This window comes from Liolophura sinensis, chromosome 9 (genome assembly GCF_032854445.1).
Source record: "Liolophura sinensis isolate JHLJ2023 chromosome 9, CUHK_Ljap_v2, whole genome shotgun sequence".
Taxonomy (NCBI): Eukaryota; Metazoa; Mollusca; class Polyplacophora; order Chitonida; family Chitonidae; genus Liolophura; species Liolophura sinensis.
Genome location: NC_088303.1, coordinates 17,119,002 through 17,134,224, shown reverse-complemented (window position 1 = coordinate 17,134,224; position 15,223 = coordinate 17,119,002). Strand labels below are relative to the sequence as shown.

General features: G+C 38.3%; 2 protein-coding genes across 2 annotated transcripts in view; both read right to left on the bottom strand.

Moving 5' to 3' along the window:
* LOC135475654 (ankyrin-2-like) overlaps window positions 1-1,680 on the bottom strand; it is an 11,157-nt gene extending 9,477 nt beyond the window's left edge. The window contains 1 exon segment of the mRNA XM_064755585.1: window positions 1,615-1,680. Within this exon segment, the coding sequence (XP_064611655.1) occupies window positions 1,615-1,680 (66 nt within the window).
* A 5,431-nt stretch (window positions 1,681-7,111) lies between these two features.
* Window positions 7,112-12,626, bottom strand: LOC135475377 (proteasome subunit beta type-5-like). The gene is made up of 7 exons (XM_064755247.1): window positions 12,472-12,626; window positions 10,319-10,463; window positions 9,903-10,014; window positions 9,491-9,590; window positions 8,992-9,021; window positions 8,092-8,296; window positions 7,112-7,491 (listed from the first exon to the last, which is right to left on the bottom strand). The coding sequence occupies exons 1-7, from the start codon at window positions 12,619-12,621 to the stop codon at window positions 7,397-7,399; spliced, it is 837 nt and encodes a 278-aa protein (XP_064611317.1). The 5' UTR covers window positions 12,622-12,626; the 3' UTR covers window positions 7,112-7,396.
* Between the last annotated feature and the right edge of the window lie 2,597 nt (window positions 12,627-15,223).

Below are 15,223 nucleotides of genomic sequence, written 5' to 3'. Positions count from 1 at the left end.
TTATCCGCTGAGTTGTATATTTTTGCAACACGTGGTTATTTTATTTATTGATTGATTTATTTATTGATTTATTTACTGACATTCGACACCACACTCCCGATATTTCATTTCCAACAACGGTAAGAGACATGCCTCCAACCTTTAAGTTAAAATATGTGTATAATCACATCTGTGATGTCACAGTCAGGAAAATCCAACAAAATGAACTCTATAGTTCACCTTGGTGAAGGTTTTGTCATATATCGTGCCATTTCAATGATGGTGCTAACAGATCTAATGATGAGCCATGCACCTGATGATGTTATCCATGATTTTTTTTTTTTTTTTTTTTTTGATTGGTGTTATACGCCGTACTCAAGAATATTTCACTTATACAACGGCGGCCAGCATTATGGTGGGTGGAAACCGGGCAGAGCCGGGGAAACCCACGACCATCGGCAGGTTGCTGGCAGACCTTCTCACGTACGGCCGCCAGCATGAGCTGGACTTGAGCTCACAGCGACCGCGTTGGTGAGAGACTCCTGGGTCATTACGCTGCGCTAGCGCTTTAACCGCTGAGCCACTGAGGCCCCTGTTATCCATGATGATGATAACAATGACATGCATATACCGATATGATGAAACCTATAACGATGACGCAGACGATGATTATAATGATGCTACTGACAATAGTGTAGTTGCTGAAGACTGACTGACTGATTAGTTTGTGTTCAACGCCGTACTCAAGAATATTTTACTTATATGACGGCGGTCATGTTTACGGGTCGAAAAAAAAAACGGAGTGAGCGGAGAAAACCAACGACCTTCGGCAGGTACCTGATAAACCTATTGATCTAAAGCCGCAGTCGAAAAAGGCCAAGGCTTGATAATAACAGTGATTAAGACAACATTTCATCATGTTGAGGAAGATGAGAAGGACGTCTTAGATGTGGCCCTAGTGCTGTGGTCATCGACTGGTTGATTCATTCATTTGTTCACTGACTGATTGGAGTTTTACACTGTACGAGAGATTTTTTTTCTATAAATGACAGCGGCTTGTTTTGTAGGTGGCAGAAAAGTGCCCGTAGCCATCCCTCAGCCTCTGGCAAGTAACCGAGTTCTACCTTCAGTTTGAGCTCCGTGTTTACACCCTGACTTAAATGTTTCTCGCAAGGCATTCATCCTTAACGTATCCGCTGGTTTAGCTGATGAATTGCATGATATAAACATGACGTGTACTGTTCAAGTGGTGTTTACCTGGTGTTCAAGTGGTGTTTACCTGGTGTTCAAGTGGTGTGTGCCGGATGTGCAAGTCATGTGTCCTAGGTGTCCTGGGTGTCCATGTAACATACACAAACTGAGCAGTTTTTCATTTCAGAACTAGTTGCTTCATTCTATTTCAACTTCAGCTCTCTTCAAAATGAGCTGTTGAGAAGTCCTCTTTGGCTTCAGTTAGGATGAGCCATAGAAAGTTGCTCCCGTCACACTTCTTCCCACTCCAACCTATGACACACCCGCGTATCGAAGCCGACAGAAGACCTGTCGCTATACCTTGTTACCTCGCTGTCTCATTTTGTATCACATGTACAAAGGTCGAGGACGTGAAGGGTCCTCTATCGGTTTCCATATACTCACGGTGCCAGGGCACTTGATGCCATCACGAGCTTCATATAAAACCACATCAATATCACGAATAGACATGGTTAATTTCGACAGCTCCAAAGAAATACACACAGATGTATACGGTGTCAATAATTTATCAAATTCCTTCTTAGAACTTCTTCGGCCTATTAAAATTTAATGGAATATATAGTTTTACAAGCCTAGCGCCTGCATGAATTAAGTGTTAAATGTGCGTTAATTAAGTATATTTTAAAATTTTAAAACCCATTCCAGCTGCAAAGCGAAAGTACATATGATGTAGTAAAATACTATATGCGGAGTGCGGATACATAATTTCAGATCACTGATTTTCTTTTGCATCAGTTTTGTCTGGAACGGCAAGTCAGACTGACAGAATTTGGAGTATTTGTAAATATTGCATAAAATAAGTAAATAAATAAATAAGGAGCAATAATAGTGGCAACTGACTGTGCTACATTTGTAATTACAAGAAAAGCGTGCTACATTTGTCATTACATGAAAGTAATCTGAACTTCATCAAGTGTTCAGTCCAATAAAGCCTAGCAGTTTGAACTGGTATACACACTGTATACGGGCAAATCCCGGTAGAGTATATATCAAACCTAAGTAATACACATTACCATTGCAAATGATCATACGACTATGTACTAGGTATTCTATTTACTTGAATGGTGTTTTACACCCTACTCAAGTATATTTCACCACGACTATCCGCAGGTTGCTGAGAGGCCTTCCCCACGTACAGCTGGAGAGGATGCCAGCATGAGCTGGACTTCAATTCACAGGGACCACATTGGTATGAGCCAGGTACACTCATTGCATACTTGCGTTATCAGGATGCATATCTGTATTACCATTGTCTGAGGTCAGTAGGCGTGCTTGAATTAGCATTACTGTATATACGAATACTTTTGCAGATTACATCATCCACGTGGACCCGCGTGAAGAAACATATATAGGAAGTAACGAGCATGTCAAATGCATAGTCTTCAGTCTTTTCCTTCAGTACTTCCCATGAAATGGCGCGACTTCGAGTGATTACAACTCGATTTTCATGTCAACAAGTATTTTTACATAATAGCATAATAAAAGCATGTGTAATTTACCGTACAAGCATTATAGGCCATACTGGCCATATAAACGTAGGCCTACGTGTAGCTAACTGTAATAAACGTGTGCATAATGATAATGTATTATTAGCTAGATGTACTGAGATGTAATAGGTTGATGTCCACTCGGCTATATGTAACGCATACATATATATTTGCGTTCACAACGCCGCGCGATATACATGTACGAGCCCAAATCTATATGCAACTTACCATTATCCCGTGCTGGGTTGTAAAGCACTGAGCACACGATCTGGTGCATGCGCTCAGGAAAATGGCAGCCCGATCGATGTGGTTTGGGTCATAGCATGAATTGACCAACAAGCCGACCGAATGAAGCCTATATGTAGCTCATGCGGATAGTCAGATCAACACTACACGCTGTACACTGCCAGACGATAGGACCCTTACAACAGCTGTAATGTCGCCATTACGGCGTATCTATCCTTCCTGCATTTTAGGCCTATATCTCTCACGCAGACCATCCATGCTCTGAATTATCCCACCGGCACACATGTATTGAGCTAAATATACACACAACCAAGCTACATGTAGGCCTATTTTGCATCCCTATGAATACAGTTGCTACCCATCACAGCCGTACTTTCGTACCAATTCTGCCATACGGTTGTACCTTTGTACCTTCTGGCCCTAACATGTTATGCGCCAGCTGTTAGAGTATAAGGCGCGACCTCCCTGTCATAGCGTAATTTCTGCCACCTGCCGAAAAAATTATCACAATTTACGAATTTGTTACACCTATCAATCGCGAGATAGCCCATTTTGTTATGGTGTCTGTTTTGCTTTATAGAAACATGGTTAGGAATTTCTCAATTGAAGGGAAAAAAGATAGCTTCTTCGGAAACAGCAATATCCATGAGCCCTAGCGATAATCGCGCTGAAACGAGTGTGAATCGAAATAAGAGCAAAAACAGTAAAAAGAAAAAAACAAAAAAAAAAAAACAAAGATAATTTTGCCGGTCCCATCCCCTTTGGACGAATAGATACGGAGTTGTACACGAAGGTCGTTGGAGACCACTTGACATCTACCAATATGAGTTACATAAACCTTGAGTTTGCCCTGCAAGATGCAGGCTTCTTACCTAAGGCGTGGTATTCTCCAAATTTCCTCCTTTCTTACAAAAGACGTAGTATTCTTCAAATTTCCCCCACGCATCCTTATAAAACTTAGTGTCCTTATATGTCCCGACCTCGAATAAATTGTGTTTAAACATCAATAAGTGAGTAATTGATTATAGCAGGATCAGAAAGACTTATTTGTGTTTTACGCCGTACTCAAGATTATTTCACTTATACTACGTCGGCAAGCATATGGTGGGATGAAACCGGGCAAAAACAAAAAAAAAAAAAAAAAAAAAAAACCCACAACGTTTGCTATGAATCCTGGATATACGAGTTCTTGTGGACATGGCAGTTCACTGAACGAATTAAATTCCCTCTTTCTCTCTTTATGACGCACATTTATCGAACCACTTCATAAAAGTTAACATTTACTAATTTCATAGGGATAGAAATAACTTTTAAGCCTCTATAAGCCGCAAGTAAAACTAATACGAAGTAAGTATGACGCACAACCCCATCAGCTTTAAAACCTTTGCACTGGACACACTAGGAAACTGAACGTGCAAAATAATCAGGTAAAAAAGTAACCTTAATGGAACTTCTCTTATTGCAAATTTACAAAATATGTAATTAAGTTGTGAAATACAGCTTTATAACCTATTTTAGCAATACATAACTCTGAATGTCGAAAAAATGGAAGTAGGTATATCGTAGTCAAACCTTTTAAGCACGTTTGGAGCTATAAAACACGGATATTGTTATAAATGTATATGAAACTGAGAAGTCTTCCTATAACGCGCCAAGCTGAACCACTAATGAAGATATTCAAGACTTGAAACTTGCGGTTTTCAATCGGCTGGGATAGAAGTCACCAATCTGATTGAATCAGCACAAGTTTAAATTGGGAAGTTCTTTATTCCTGTAACATGAAGCTTAATACCTAATTTCGAATCAATTTATGACTGATTTATTCAGACTGTTTCTAGTCAGTCTCATGAAAACCTGAAATCTAATCATGTCGATATTAACCACAATTCCACATCTGAAATCCCACTGAAATGCAGCTCCACAGTGTATATGTTTACAATAAATTAACCATGAAAAATACGCAACACAGTATGCTGTGCCAAAATTGTGTGCTTACACAGTTTTGATCCAATCGATCAAATGTGACAAATGCGACATGTTTTGTGTGTAATGGGAACGGGCGTATCTTTATTCATTTATTTATTTATTTATTTGATTGGTGTTTTACCCCGTACTCAAGAATATTTCACTTATACGACGGCTGGCAGCATTATGGTGGAAGGAAACCGGGCAGAGCCCGGGGAAAACCCACGACCATCCGCAGGTTGCTGGAAGACCTTCCCGTGTAGGGCCGGAGAGGAAGCCAGCATTAGCTGGACTTGAACTCACAGCGACCGCATTGGTGAAAGGCTTCTGGGTCATTACGCTGTGCTAACTAACTAAGTCACGGAGGCCCCCTGAACGGGCATATCGTCCTATAGGAAAACCAAACGAGCCTGCCAGGTAGCCGATATAGGGCAAATCACAGGACGAAAAAGCAGGATCTCAGAAGATGTTGGGTAGCTGTATAAGATCTACCATTAAAGATAGATTCTAAATTTAAAATTTTTTCCATTCTGGATTCCTACACGTTTCGCTGTTCGAAACATGCCTGCCAGCAAAAACATGACAAATTGAAATAGATAAAACAGCATTTCAAATAAAGTATTCATTCGAAAGAAATATAACGTTACTCACAATTTTTTTTCTGTTTGCATAAATTATGGCATTATTCATAATTCCATTATATGGAAAGAGATTTTCAAATTTCTTTCACATCCCTGATTTATTTCTCAATACAATGCTTTGTCCTCAATTTCTCAAAGCCGTGATCTTAACCGATTTTCTTAATTCAACGAAATCTGCCCCAACCATGCCAACAGTCATTCGACTTAAGCTGAATGTTATGGGTTCAGGGGAATAATTTACGCCCGAACAAATATATTCCTATTTTGTTGTAGATACTGGCAATCTAGAACGATGTCAACCACCCTTGGATGGATGTATCAATCAAAAATTAAAACATGCATCACATTCTAAACAACTGGAGTTCGAACATGAAGTCAACCCTGCAAGTACCAATACAGTGAACATAAAGAAATTAGCAATCTGGTAACCACGGTAACAGCGGAAATGGGCAGATGTGAGGTGCAACTTAGGGTGACTTTTCTATATATCCGGCAAACTAAAACCGCAGTTGTAGCCTGGCAACAGTCATATTTTATGTATACAGTATATGTAGGAAATGACAATCTAATCTAATTAGGTGGGTGCATAGGTGTCGATAGGTGTAAGATGCACTATACCCTGACCTCTGTGTACGTATTCAAGAATTAAAATTGCACATGAAAAATTAAATTAAAAGATCCGAGTGCGGATGAACAGATTGGTAAAATCGTCATATCATACTTAATACGCTCCTTCTTTTGGCGGGTATTGATTCATTTATTTACATGCATTTTTTCTTTTGTTGTTGTTCTTTAACGCAATACTCGGAAAGATTAACTTCTATGATGGTGGTTTGTTTTATGGGTGGAGAAAACCTGATTGCCCGACGTAAACTTCCCACGTGTTACATACAGGTACAGTGTATGCACAAAGAAAACTTTTTCTTGGTTGCCGGGGGCCTCCGTGGCTCAGTCGGTTAGCGCCTCTCACCAATGCGGTCGCTGTGAGTTCAAGTCCAGCTCATGCTGGCTTCCTCTCCGGCCGTAAGTGGGAAGGTCTGTCAGAAACCTGCGGATGGTCGTGGGTTTCCCCCGGGCTGTGCCCGGTTTCCACCCACCATAATGCTGGCCGCCGTCGTATAAGTGAAATATTCTTGAGTACGGCGTAAAACACCAATCAAATAAATAAATAAATTTTCCTGGTTGCCAGTGGGATATCATCCTACTTTTCCGGGCAACCCTCAAAACTCTCATTAGCATAGCTCTCAAATGGTGTATAACTAGTAACTCAGTTATGAAATTAATTCTAAGTCAAATACTGTACTCAGTTTCCATTTAATATTCCTAAAACATTAGTCTTCAGCTTTTGTAGGTCAAGATTACAAACTTCCCTGAACTTTTACTCAGTAAAGCTGGTCGCTGTTGTTTAAGTGAAAATATTCTTGTGTTCGGCGTAAAACTCCAATCAAATAAGTTAATATAAGACACCATTAACACGAGTTTATTGTGAGAAATATACTTAAGCTAGGCCCAGTCTTATGTGTCAAACACAAACACAACTCGTCTGTGTCATGATGGCATTTAATGGCATTTTAAACACATGAACGGTGAATACAACAAGAAAACTGATGGTGCTTTTTCTTCTACATCCAAGACTTGATCATTATTAGTCATAGACACATATGTAGGCCAAGTTGTGGCTAGCACGTTCTCTCTGTACTGTAACCCTCATGATACAGCACGTAGGTTTATTCACGGTCAGTCATAAAGAAAAAGCCAATTGTCAGCTTTCTGTATTCGGAGAAGAATTAATTCCACAGATTATAAATAAATTCTCTGCCAATCTCCTCATTTTCCCTCCTTCTCATCTTTGTATTTGTAATGTAGCTCCTTCACATCTGTCTGGGACACTTTGATCCAGCCCGTCTCCTTCATGTGGTACACTGTGACGGATAGAGAACAGGTCAAATATAAACAGCAGGCCACTTAACATGTAAATAGTCAAATGACTATCACGCTTTTGAAAATGTGAAAGATATTAATCTGGGTCTATCCTTCTGTTATGATTTATTTTCATACAATGACAATTCCTGATATTCTCAGATTTTGTTAAATTTGAGGTCCAGGTTAATTCCGTGTAACTTCAGATCAAAATCAAAATCTAGCCAGAAGTGCTTAAATTTTGCATATTTAATTATTAGCTTGATTCTGATTTGTTGTCGGTTTCCAAGAAAAAAACTGTTGTCCAATTCTGATAAAATTTTCAGAACAGACTGATGTTGCTATTATATGAAGATTGAAACCAGCTTGATGCATGCTTTAGTTTCTGAATTATTTTGTTTTATTTTAAGTAAAAGTATCAAAGTTCTTACAATCAACCCAAGGCTATGGCTCAGAGAAAAAAAACAACCCTCCACCTCCACAAAATTCAACACCCAAACAAAAGCACAGGAAAGATTATAGATTAAAATGGACTGGAGCACAGAAATCCACGCAACATATATATATTATATATATATATATATATATATATATATACTTACAGTTTACGACACCACCACTGTAGGCATCTCTGTGAGTGGCATGATAGATTGACCTCTGACCCAGGTCATAGGCTTCCTCCACAGTTAAGTCCCACCGATGACCACTGTCCAGCACACCATAGGCATATGGGGAGCCTGATCCCACGGAGAAGAGCATGTTGGTCAGCCTGGTACCATCACTGTCCACGTAGTACAAGCCTGGTCCCTGAAAACAGGCCAGATATCGCATATTTGTAATGGATTGGATAGATTGACAGCAAAACACAGAAGCTGCTTGGCAGGGGTTTCTGTAATTGGTAAAGGTTATTTAGTCCCACTGAATACACACTTACATGTCCAGGAGTTTGGAATTATGACACTACACATTGAAAATCGGTGCTATAACAAATACTGCAAGAACAATGGAAAAACCGTAAGGCTCAATCGTTTAACACAAAGGGAAGCAAATCTTATATCCTATGAACAGCAGTGCCCTCTGCCTGCTTAAATAACAATTCCAGCCAGGGTTATTCATGACCATGTATCTTTTACTGAAATTACTGGTATACATATCACTGTAGGCAGAAGGCAATACTACTGTTCCATGGGTTATAAAATTTGCTTCCCTTTATTTTATTCATTTATTTGATGCGTGTTTTACATCATACTCAAGAATGGAGCCAAGGATTAGGGTTGGGGGAAGCTGCTTCCCTTTTAAAACCATAAAATTCTTTTCCATCTATAAAACTTCATCTGCTTCTCCTTTCGCCAAGAAGGGATATAAATTATTACCCATTTATTTATGTTATTTTGGATTTTCATTATATTTTATTACATCATCAGTAATTTTTGTGATATGCACAATTCAGCTGTATATACACGAATGTTCATGATTAATGTAAACATGAAAAAGCTACATACCCTTTTGTCCCAGCCACAGATCATTGTGCCCTGAAATATCACACAAAAACATGACATTTCTTTCAAGAATTTCAACAAGCTACAATATCACAGAGGTAAGCACTGACTTCTTACAACAGCATTTTATCAGTCAGTGCTTACAGTTTAACAGTTTAGTTCTCAACTGATACTTGACTATAGATTTGGAACTATTGGACGTACAAACTCCATGACAAATTCGAAAACAGTGCATGTTTAGACATAATGTTAGCTGATGATTTCTGTGAGTTTCATGAGTGTTCCTATCTGGCCAATACATTTTAGTTCTCAATATCACATGAATTACATGTATGTTTTCAACATGTTTCAATTTATAACATAATCAATGCAAAATAGATGGAAATCATCAAAATTTATTCAGAATGTTTTTCATGTACTTGCTGAAATGTTTTACTATCACCTGCAACATTTCCAAATATTTACAGTATTACACTTTGCTTACACATATGCTAAAACTCACCATTGACAGACCCATTCCTTTGTAGTTATAAACTATATTAGCTAGAAGCTTTGAAGCTGCTGCTACAGATATCCTCTCTTTGTTTCTCAGTTCATATATTCTGCAACATGAAAAAAACATAACAAATAATTTCATAATTTCCACACTAGGTTTAACCCCAGCTTAGGACAGGGAACTTCAGAGATTCACAGACCTCTTTCTATGGGCCTTAGGGCAACAACTTCAAGTACCCAGTAATGAATAGATCCCACAAGGCCATTTAGTTCATTTTCAAGGGCCGGTTGGTTTACTTGAGGCACTACACTTTACTCTGTCCCACTTTGGGAAGATATTCATTTAAGTACAGTGATAATTTAAAGTTTAACTCATACATTCTGGCAAACGTATGCCAGTCAATGCCATCTGTACATACCTGCATTGCTTGGACAATACCCTCTCCCAGTAGGAGCAGTCAGCAGCTCCTCCAGCCATTGTACCCAGCAAGTAGGGGTTGATCTCTATGACCTTCTTCACAGTCTGGGAGGCTGAAAGCACATCAACAATAGATAAACTGTAAAACTATTAATTATCAATTTCACTATGAATTTGTTGTGAGCCTACTTATGTTCAAGCTTACTTCATCAGTATGATTACCCTCTGGGCCTTTGTCATGGACAGAACATATCAGTTATAATATGGTAGCTGCACTGTCAAACATCACGTATAGTCACATGTGACATCAAGACACATAGTGTCAAGGTTACTTGTGCTACCAATAATAAATCAGTATGTCTTGATATCAGAGCCTTAGGTATAACTAAGCTTCATGTATTCAAAATGAAAACTTACCTATGTAAGGCCCAGCGGTAGCTCTGGAGTCAACAGCTACAATTACACCATGTTGAAATTTGAAAGCTAGGGTTGTTGTTCCATGGTCAAAGTGGATTTTCACATCAGTGTCTCCCTCAGTAAAATGCCTTAAATGTTCAACTGGCTGAAATATTAATAATATTTTATCTCACATAAGGGCTGGAAAAATTAGATTTTCAAGCTGGCCTACTCCAGTTACTTGTCAATAAATTCACAGTCCCAATGAGAGAAGCATAGAACTGAATTTTATAAAAGCACATGTCCCAGGGCAGCAATTAGTTCAGCTATGGTTGACACTAGCTATCTGATCCTATTCTGGGCGAGTAAATGTGTGTTAACTTTGAGCCCTGTTACATCCTGAAAATAAAAGACTGGAAATCTATTAGTCCAAATGATTATGAAAAATGATATTAATCATTACGGTTCCAACATTATTGTCAGGTCATTCCCTGAACCAGTTTTAAACTACATGTAATACTGATTGCTCATTAAGGTACAATGTAGTTCCAGCCTGTTTTACTTATCAATTTATAATCAAGAAATGGTTATGGCTAAATCCATCAAAGAACAAACAAAATTGCAGCAAATACATGCACTTGTAAAATCCAAAAAGCCAGCATATACCTTGCTAGAAGCTCAAATTTATTTCTCAGTTTGTTGGATTGAATTGTGTTAGGTCATCAGAGACTATGTTGGTAAGGTGTGAAGACGTGTACATGTATGTTCTAATCTAATGCAAACTAAATGGGTGACAATGAATTTTCTTGCAAGAACAAACATGTAAAAATGAGCCAAATTTCAGTACGTGGAGGCTTGTGCTTCAAAATGTTTTGTTCAACACAATGCAACCATAAAAAAATTACAAATTTAACATCCAAATATCACTATTTTAGATAGGGACAAACACTGTTAAATGTACTTTATCAGTTTAGAAACTTTTCCTTCTACATGCATCTGTACTCATTCTCTGAAGAGAAAGAAGAACAAGACCAAGCATAAAGTGTGTGCTTTTCAGAAGTGAACGCAAGCGTCAGAACTACTCATATAGAGATTAAGCTATTAAACAGGAGTGTTTTAATCCTTCTTAAGATCACTCATCACCACATCACTGTTGTTGAGGATTACATTGACTATAAGGCCTGACTGCTTTACACCCTTGAGTTTTGGCCTGCAGTGCTGACAAGTTTCATTTCACATTCTTAGTATGAGTTAATACAATCAGTCGACATATTATCAACTCAGCATAACATGTAATGAGACAACAATCTCAAATTTAATTCTGGCTATAGGCGGTATATCATGGTCTAACATCTTTAACTCTTACATTTCTTGTGTTGAATAATTTCATTATATTCGTTTAAAAACAAAAATGAATTTCACTGCAAGAAAGACTTGAGTATCGCTTTAGTCCGTTGTCTAAACCTCTCGTCTTTCAAGTTACTGTTTTGATTAAGTGAATCATATTCTACCTACATGTATTTATTCAACTGGCTGACCGTTTATTCATAAACTCCAATAAATGTCCAGAAGCGCTCGACAGACTTTTAATACGAGAATATACCATTATTGTTTCATAACGAAATGAACACGGCAAGCACCTGTTGCCTGATATATTTTTTGCACTTGACATTTCTGGTAAATATTATACAGAGTGACCAGTATTTGTCATCTACTTCCAAACATACAATCACGCACACTCAGCTCTGATGGCTGACTGGCAGGTGTTGTTGTACTGGGTCTCTCAGCACACAGTGGTTTACACGCCAAACCTCCTGCAGTGTGCTATGTGTCTTACAGGAACAGGATTACCCCAATCCCCCCGTTTGCCTGTCATGGATCCAACAATAACTTCTTCGTAAGGTTGCGAAAAAGTCGCGGAAATAGGGTAATACCAATGAATGTCAAACGATGAAAGCCAGCTATATTAATGAGTTTTATCGTGTGGGTATAAAATGGTGCGCCACCTCTACACTAGCTGAGTCTGTCATAAACACAGTGGGATTTGTAGTGTGTATATAACTAAATTCTCAGAAAAGAGGCGAAATGAAGTGCGTTGTTGTTGTTGCACTTTATGCTTCATCATGCTGAGTAACATGTACGATATTTACTACTGAACAGAAATCGTTACTTACGTCAAAGTTGCGGGGCAATGAAAACTGCTCTAAGGGTTCAAAGGACCCACTTGCAAGGCTTTTCAATTCACGTGGGAATGGAGCCAGGAGAGAAGTACTGCGTTTCCCCAGACTTCGAGTATCCATGCCACACACATCGGCAAGAGCCATTTTGCTTCTGTGGACACAGTGAAATACTTTGTCTGGTTTTCATTGGTGAATAATTGAAAAATAAATTTTCAAATATATAACAATAAAATTATTTTTAAGTAAACATTTATATGCTCAGCATCGAAAAATATTGATTATATATGTATATAAAACTACCAATTATTGTGTCACAATTTATCTGGTCCGCTTGACCGGAACTAATGGTGGTAAAATATGGTCTGCTCAAGGTGGACGAGCCGAATTTCATGCAACTCTGATACGGTGGCGTGGAAATGAAAGACTTGGTGTTATCCATTGTTTCTGTAGTTGCTTCGCTGATATTTGTGTTTTTGTTTATTGCTTTCGGTGAGTATCACTCTGGATGCACATGAAGCTTCGTTATGGCCTTTGACGTGCTCTCTGTGCATTACACAGGCGTCAGTTTTCGCAGTGTTATGTGTAAAAATGTAGACGTAGGCAGTATGAGCAGTTTTACATGATGTGTTAATGATATGATTGCTGAAGTATGTAATCCATTTATCATGGTTGAAAGTAGGTTTTAATAAAGATATCAGACTGCAGGTAGACTCCATTCCAAAGCATTAGCACAGCCACATGTATTTTTGGTTCAGTCAGACTCAGAACCGGTTAGTTGATTATGGTGATCACTCCGTTAACATCGATTTACGTGAGGAAATTTTTAATGTGCATGTGAAGATGCAGTAAATGTTGTTTACTGTCGATCCGATACATTAGAAGTACTTTCTATCAGTAACTTGCCCATCTCTTCATGTTACTCGATTTAAGAGTTACATTCCGCAACTAGTGTGGATTGAAGAGAGTAGGACCTTTATTACCACTCCTGCTTGTATAAACTAATTACAGAGTCCAAATTTTGTTGAAATTCACAAAAATATGCCTTCTCTCTTGTCAAAGTAACACTCTGCTGTCATGGATGTCGACCGTACTAATGTGGCAGAACAAAGCGCTAAAAAATTCATCGAAATCGACCTAACAAGAGAGAACCATGCAACCAGTCTTAAATGGCAAGTTTGGCAATGGTTTCTTCAGTCATCATGAAGGTAAAATAGAACAATTTGCCCAGTCAGTCAAGAGAGAAAAGTCAGCTTTATAGGTTTCAGTCAAGAGTGGCCTCAGATACAGTCTGGATTTTGGATGCACAGCATGATTTTGAAGAGACAAAAGTCAACACTTGTTCAGATTTTCTGCATATAACTAAATGGGTGATTAAAAATATCCTTTTCTCGTTAATCCATATGAGACATGGACATGCAGTCGTTTTAGAATGGATTTAGTGTCCCACTTTGTTCTGCAAAGCCCACCAGTGGACCAGCTGGATTTTTTAATTCATCAGTTAAACTTTGAGGCATGTAAATATCAGAAATTGTTAAAAATAGATCTCAACATTTAATTTAATTGAACTGTAGTAGGTCACATGACATTTCAAAATGGCTATCCCAGCAGTTAATATGACCCCAAGATATCGAGTTTGAAGGTAGTAAGTTAAGATGATAGTATTCAAGATTTAACAGGAAAATGACATAGACAGTGAGCCTCAGGACATGAGTTTGATTACAGTGAATGGGAAGAAGTTGCGAGTTTGAAATCCACACCCATCCACAGCCAACTGATACAGATCTAATGCTGGCTCAAGAAGATGCACCATGTGTTTTGAGAATGAGGGATGGACTCATTGTTACAATAAATGTCAGAATTTTATGATGGCATTCATATCAGGAATTTTGTATTAATATTATAATGCAAAGTATGCATGACTAGGCAATGTGCTCCCAACCATGTGTTTACTGCAAGAGTTAATAACAAATATGTAAAGTAACACCTGTTAGTGAAATACTGATGTTTTACTTCAATGTGAACAATAGGTCTAAATGCAATGTGCACATAAATGTACTTTTTTCTCTCTCTCTCTGATATTTGCAGGCTGGTACATTGTGTGGAAAGTTTTCCTCAGTAGGTTCAAGTTTGTGAGAGAACTTCTTGGCACAAATGGAAATCAAGGTGAAGAAGGTGAAAGAGACAGGAGAATAAGACGACAACGGAAACACAGACTGGATTAACAGCTGACTAAGAATTCTTCATATTGCTGAATTGGTCTCAAATGTCATGATGAAAGCTGAATTGGAAGTCTTCTGCAGCATGAATAATGTGTATATAACAGGAAAATGTCAGAATATCAACTGCAAGAGGTTTCCTGGTTTGTCAGCCATATTTTCACCAGGAGAAAGACAGTGGCTATATTTTTGAAGACTGCGAGTATAAATGTCTGGTAATGCTCCTGTTTTGTGATATGTAAATGCCAAATGAAGATGAATAATTGAACAAGAAGACATTTATGGCTTTGTGTTTTCAAGGAAAAATCATCATTCATGACTCAAGAAGATAAGAAGCCACTGAATAAAGACTCACAGGTCACAGACCGTGTGCGGATATTGACAAACCATTGATTGTGTGAACTCCATTTCATCAGTGGAATTCATTTGCCTCTCATTTTTTCAGAAACTGAAACTGAATCACACATTTAAAATTGTAAAAATTATAACATTGTATTTATTGACCACACTGCTGTAATGCTCATATAACA

Bases quoted from the DNA above. Each gene is read 5' to 3' on its own strand.
- LOC135475377 (XM_064755247.1), bottom strand. From the start codon at position 12,621: ATGGCTCTTGCCGATGTGTGTGGCATGGATACTCGAAGTCTGGGGAAA. The intron at 10,464-12,471 runs GTAAGTAACGAT...TTAATATTTCAG, and splicing joins CATTGCCCCGCAACTTTGAC to CCAGTTGAACATTTAAGGCA. The intron at 9,022-9,490 runs GTGAGTTTTAGC...GTGATATTTCAG, and splicing joins AAGGAATGGGTCTGTCAATG to GGCACAATGATCTGTGGCTG.